Raw genomic sequence first — 6718 nt, forward strand, 5'->3', positions numbered from 1 at the left:
CAGAGAAAGAAGAAGAAATATCACCAAAAAAAAAACAACAACTTAAAAAAAAAAGAACTAATAAAAGTATGTTATATTTTGTTATTTTATTTTGCATATTTGTTAAAGGGGAAGAGATATATAGTTGCGTTTATAGAAATAATTGGATTATTCAAAAAGGAAAAACAGATGACGCTATAGCATTTGGATCATATGAAGATACCCATTTAACAAAAGGATGGGGGTTTTTAAAAATTGAAACAGTGAGAAAATATTTACCTGAGAAACAAGCATTTGCTGCTGGTTTTTTAGAAGGGTATTTAACAAAACATTTAATATATGATTTTTGGAATAATTATCGATTAAATGAATATGGTAAATATGGACCACCAAAAGCATTATCAAATTTTTTAGCAAAACAATATTTATGGTGGACGAATCAATGCAAAACTAATAGTACACAATATTGGAAAGAGCAAAATTTAATATTTAAACAATTTAGAGGATTATTATCGGGATATAACAAATATTGTGATAATGGAAAGAAATTATCTATATTAGAAATGTATTATATTAATGCTGGTGGTGATTTAGGTACTTTAAATAAACTTGTTAAAAATGATAATTTACCTAAATATTCAACTATTAATATGGAAAAAATGAATCAACATGAAATATTTCATGAATGTACTGCAATAGTTAAAATTCTACCTCAAAACCAAGACATTGTTTTTTCTCATAATACATGGAGACCATATTATGCTATGATGAGAATTTATAAAAAGTATACTTTCCCTTTTACTAAAAATGCACTTCCTATGACTTTTGCTTCTTCTCCTGGATTCCTTCATTCTAAAGATGATTTCTACATTCTAAAATCTTCTCAAAATCATTTTAGTGTTATGGAAACTACAAACTCAATCTTTAATAATAAATTATTTAAACAATTCTTAACATTTAAATCTGTCTTGTCTTGGCAAAGAATATTAGGTTCAATGTATTACGCTCCTTCAATTCAAAAATTACTTCAAAATTTTGAAGTATATAATAGTGGCACTTATAATAATCAATGGATTGTTACAGATTTAAATAAATTTAATTTGGCTGGACATCAACCAAATAAAGGATTATTAATGATTGCAGAACAAATTCCTGGAAAAGTTCAAATTATGGATGTTACTAAACTTCTTCTTCAAAAAGGATATTGGGCTTCATATAATAGTCCATTTAGTAAAAAAATAAGAGATTTGTCTGGATATACTTTAAAAGAAAGAGAATATGGTGATAGATATTCATATACTCGTTGTCCAAGAAGAAGAATTTTTGATAGAGAAGGCAAGTCATTAAAAACAATTAATGATATTAAAAGATTTATGTTACTTAATAAATTTAAAACTGACCCTCTTACTGAAGGAAGACCTGGAGCTACTATTGCAGCTAGATATGACTTAGATGAAAGTCGTCCTTCTCCTTTTGGTGCAGTTGATTGTAAAATTGGGTCTAAAAAAATGGGGGTTAATGCTTGGATTTATGGAGCTCCAAGTCATAATGATCAAGAACCATTTTGCTGGAGTGAAAGTGTCTTTGCTGATGTTGTACACAAAAACCTTCCAGATCGCTTTGATTTTGATTGGATTTTTGTTAAAAATTAATTCATTTCTTATTAATTTTTTTATTAGTTCTGTTTTCAAAAAACTGAAAAAAAGATTATAACTAAATAAAATAAGATTATGGGTCAATTTGTTAATATTATTTATATTCTTATATTTGTTTGTGTTTCTAGTCAAATAATCAAAGAAGTAAAAGAAGAATGTTTTGATAACGAGTATTTTGATGATTCACAGTTTAAATGTATTTCATGTCCAGCTGGAAAACAACCTAACCAGAATAAAGACCAATGTGTAAATTGTACTGCTGGATATTATTCTACTGAAAACTCTCCTTGTTTACAGTGCATGCCAGGAACCTATTCAGGAATAGGTTCAGCAAAATGTTATCAATGTCCAGATGGATATTATACTGATAAATATGGACAACATGAATGTATCAAATGTGACCCACCATTTATTTCTGACAAACATCATTCTAATTGTGAAATATGTCCAGAAGGAACTATTTATGTTGGGTATGATAAAAAAGTATTACCATGCCAGTTCTGTGGTATGAATGCTATTAGTATTGACAATGGAACTAAATGTCAGGAATGTGCTGAAAATCAGGCTCCTTATAATAATGTATGTTATCCTTTTTGCGATGACAATATTCAACATCAATGCTTAGTTAGTAATTGTTCTGAAAATCAATATTATAATGCTGGAGAATGTGAAAGTTGTCTTGATGGACATTATTGTAAACATGGTATTTTATATGATTGTTCAGAATTAGATAATTCATGTTGTAGAAACAATGAAATTACACATTGCACTCCATTTATTCAAACCCCAAATTCTAATTATTCTGTTTGTTTTCTTAAACTCAGATTTGTCTATTCATTTTAATATAATATTAAATCATAGGAATGTGAATTGTCGTTACCTTTCATTTCTGTTTTGATTGTTTCTGTAACATTTATATGTGCGTTTATTGTTATTTTTATAGTATTTGTTATTACTAAATTAGTTGTTCAAAAGAAAGCTATTGATTTTAGCCAAAATAATGCTCAAGAAACAGACCCAACTAAAGTTTATCTTCTTTCGTTTTAATTTGTTCTTTTTCAGATTTGGGTTATACTTATAATTTTAAGTGTTTATATTTTATCTCATAACAATTACCTTTTGTTAAGACTAAAACTTTGTTGACTTTTCTGTTTTGATTAAAGCATCATCATTAAAATTTAAAACTAACCTTATTTAGTATGACTTTCATAAAAAAGGTTATAAAAAGCATAAAGTTTATTAAATATTCTTAAAATAATTTGTAAATGTTATATATTACAAAATAAAAAAATAATAATATATGATATTATATAAAAATGTTTTAAATAACTGAAATGTACAAGATATGGAAATATCTTAATTTTCTAATAAAATGAAAGATACAAAATTGAATTGAAATCAACAATAATTTATTATTTTATATATGAAATAGATTTAGGTTATTACTCTAGAACCAATTGATATGATAAATATTTTATAAATTTTAATACCTAGTATTTGGCAACGAAAAAAGCAAATAATTGAAAAAGAAGAGAAAGAAAGATATAAAAGAATATAAAGATATAAAAGAATATAAAGAAAGTAAGAAGTAGAAGAAGAAAGAATAAAAGTAGAAAGGAGAGAAGATAAAAAGAAAGAAGATAAAGAGTAATAAAACAAAAGAGATAATAAAAGATGAAAAGAAATATGAAATAAATTGTGTATTTTAATGTAAAAATTAGAAATATTCAATAAAAAGTGTATAATCTAATGATGCAAAATGATTAATATTATTTTATTGTTGAAAATATTTTATTATTTTTTATGTTTATTATTTATGTGGATAATTTCATCATGATATTTATTATATATTCAATCATAAGTGTTATGTTATTATTATAACATATAATAAGTGATAAAATATAAATGACAATGATATGAATATATGATATAGATTGAATATAGAAAAACAAAAGAATAATAAGAATAAATGATAAATAAAACGAGAAATGATAATAAATGATATAATAATAAATTCAAAGTATAAAATATAAAATTAATATTAATATAAAATGAAAATAAATATAAAATGAAAATAGATATAAATGATAAGAATATAAAAGATGAAAAAGATGAATAAACAAATAAACAAATACATCTAAATATAAAAGAATAACAATAAGAAAATCTAAATAATATAAATAGAAAAAACATAAAATAAGAAAAATATAATAATATATAGATAATAAGAAGAATACAATGATATACATAGTATAAACAGAGAAATAAATATATAAAAATACGATACATAAATAACATATAAATAAAAGAATAAAAAGAATAAAAATAATTAAATATGATTCATCAAATAATCTACTTCATTAATATTTCATACAAAATGAATAGAAATGATTATAAAATATAAACATAAATATTTACATATTGTGTATTTATCATATTTTTTATTTATTTTATGAGTAAAATATAATAAAGTGGAAAAATCTAATGATGCAAAATATTTTGCATCTTTTTTCTTTTTTGTAAATTATTTAGATGCATTTTTCTTTGCTAATTTTCGTACCCCATCAGTTATAATTATAATATACAAAATCTAACATCACTTGAATTATTTTAATTAATTAAATATTCATTTATATTCATTTATATCTTCAATCAAATCAATAGAAATATTAAAGATAAGATATTATTGAAGAATGATAACATGAATATTTTTCTTCTTGTTAATATTTGTTCATTTCTTTTTTTTAAATATATTACATTCTTCATTATTTTACATTAAAATATTATGTAAAATTTATCAATCTATTTTGACAATAATCAACTGTTTTCATTAAAGACAATTGAGTTATGTTAAATTCAATCAACAGTTTAAATATTTATTTCAATTCTTTATTTAATCTCATCATGAAATATCATTCATTATAGACTTTTCATTTTGATTCTAATTTTCATTATTTTCAAAAGGTTTATATTTAAATTTAAAAAGAGTAAAAAATATCACTAATATTCATTTTCATTTTGTTATTTTATGTTATACATTTAATTGATTTCAATACATTTGCTACCAACAACAAAATAAACATTTCATGATGGTTGAATCAATAAAAGAATATCACTATTCAATAAAATACTAGATTTGTTTGTTATTTCAATAGAATAGAAGCGTTCAAATTATCTGTAGATTGACAATTTTCTGATATGATGATTGATGAATATATTAGTATTCTGAAATTAAAAAGAAGTCGTGAAGAAGAAGAGAAGTTAATTAAATGAATATCCAATCAACAGAATCAGTTGAAATAAGAAAAGAAAGAAAATTAACACTAATTAGAGACGAATTGAATTGTGTGTTATGTTATACATTTAGTTCAATTGTAACAATTGAAAGAAGAGTATTAAATGAGAATTGTGTTGATGATAAGATACATAATATTTCAGAAGAACATAATGTTTGATGTAATAATGAGAATGAAAAGAATTGATTTGATAGATGGTTTTGTTCAAATAATTATAATTATAATATAGGTAATGGAAATATCTAAGAAATGATTAATCATACACTAAAATAGAATCTACATATAGAATTGATTTAACTCCATTTGATAAAATCGAGACATATAACAGAATTTCAATAAATAATGAAATTGAAGTTAAAATAACATTTTCACAATATCTTGTTGGTGTTTCATTTGATGAATCACCCGTTAAATTCAAGTTATTCAATAGTTGAGTATATGTTGTTATTCAATTAAGAATAACTTCTTTGGACTGATTCATCAAGTTTATGATGTTAGAAAATGTGATATTTATGGAAAAGAATAATATATAGCTAGAAATTAGTTTTGAACAAAACGTTGAGAGAATTGATATATCAATATGAATATTGAATAAAGTACACGTATTGCTGTTATTGATACATTTTATCAACATTACATTGAATATATATGATTATTTCACAATGAAATTGTTTATTTTCAACATTTTACATTTATCATTTATCAAATGAATCTAAATTTACATAAAATATACATTATTTATTATTCAATGACACACCAATAGAATTACAGTATAATTAAATAAAAAATATTTAATAATAATTATATTTTATTAATATATCATTTCTTTTATATTTTTGTGTTTGTTATTAATGTATTTTATGTTTTGAATGATTTATGATTAATAACACTATTTTTATTCATTCTTAAATTATTATTTATTCATTAAATTAATTTCAAATAATATTTCTCTTTTATATTGTAATTAAATTATTTCTTCATTATTTATTTATTTATTCATCCATTGATGAATTATTTTATTGAATGTATAAATAAGAATTTCATTTAACATGACTATGAAATAAAATAAATGAAAAATCGTGTTTTATTGATAAATAATTATATTTAAACCAACAAATAAATAAGTTCAATAAAATATATCAAAAGAATAAGAAAGAAAAACAAATAAAGAAAAAGATTAAAAAAACAAAAAATAGTTAATTAAGTGTTAATCGATTTTTCATTTATTCTTCCTAGCTTAGGTGAGACTAATCTCATCCTTTCGCTGTTTAAAAAAAGAGTAATCTTTGTGTTGAATCTATCATTTAGATTTTTCTATGAGTATGAAGAAAGCACTTCTTTGCTTTATTTCTTTTATATTAAAGGATTTTCGAACTTCTTCTGCTTAATTCTTCTTTTTAATCCTTTGTTTGTTTTCTGATTTAATTTTAAGGAATTTCATTTTTCTTATTTTATGAAAGAGAGAAGAAAACATTTCATTACCATTATATTATTATGATTAATTTTCTTCTGACTAATTTTCTTTTAGTCTTATCCACACTTTAGTAGATCCTTTTTCTTAATTAAGACCTTCATATATTTATATTTTCTTTATTAATAAATACCATTTCTTATAGTACAATAATTAATATTCCACCATAATAAATTGGTGTACTAGTTGCAGCATTACTTAATACATTTCTAATTCAAAAATACCACCATAACCAGATAATAACTTGGAGAGTCGAAGCTTGGTTTTGTATTAAGATTTGTGTGTGATGTTCAGATGTGTCACCTTTGATATATAAA

At 22.3% G+C, this 6718-nt stretch overlaps 2 protein-coding genes across 2 annotated transcripts, besides 2 other annotated features; both read left to right on the plus strand.

Moving 5' to 3' along the window:
- Window positions 1-68: 68 nt before the first annotated feature.
- EHI_069380 (uncharacterized protein) lies at window positions 69-1631 on the plus strand (the record flags this gene model as incomplete). Its single annotated transcript, XM_650201.1, has 1 exon — window positions 69-1631. The coding sequence occupies one exon, from the start codon at window positions 69-71 to the stop codon at window positions 1629-1631; it is 1563 nt and encodes a 520-aa protein (XP_655293.1).
- Window positions 1632-1709: 78 nt separating this feature from the next.
- On the plus strand, window positions 1710-2697 carry EHI_069390 (cysteine-rich surface protein, putative; the record flags this gene model as incomplete). Its single annotated transcript, XM_650200.2, has 2 exons — window positions 1710-2438; window positions 2496-2697. 2 exons carry the CDS (start codon window positions 1710-1712, stop codon window positions 2679-2681), a joined length of 915 nt encoding a protein of 304 aa, XP_655292.1. The 3' UTR covers window positions 2682-2697.
- Window positions 2698-6115: 3418 nt separating this feature from the next.
- Window positions 6116-6484: a repeat region.
- Window positions 6485-6537: 53 nt separating this feature from the next.
- Window positions 6538-6708: a repeat region.
- Between the last annotated feature and the right edge of the window lie 10 nt (window positions 6709-6718).

Source organism: Entamoeba histolytica, genomic scaffold (assembly GCF_000208925.1).
Source record: "Entamoeba histolytica HM-1:IMSS scf_1104750517341 genomic scaffold, whole genome shotgun sequence".
NCBI classification, from domain to species: Eukaryota; Evosea; order Mastigamoebida; family Endamoebidae; genus Entamoeba; species Entamoeba histolytica.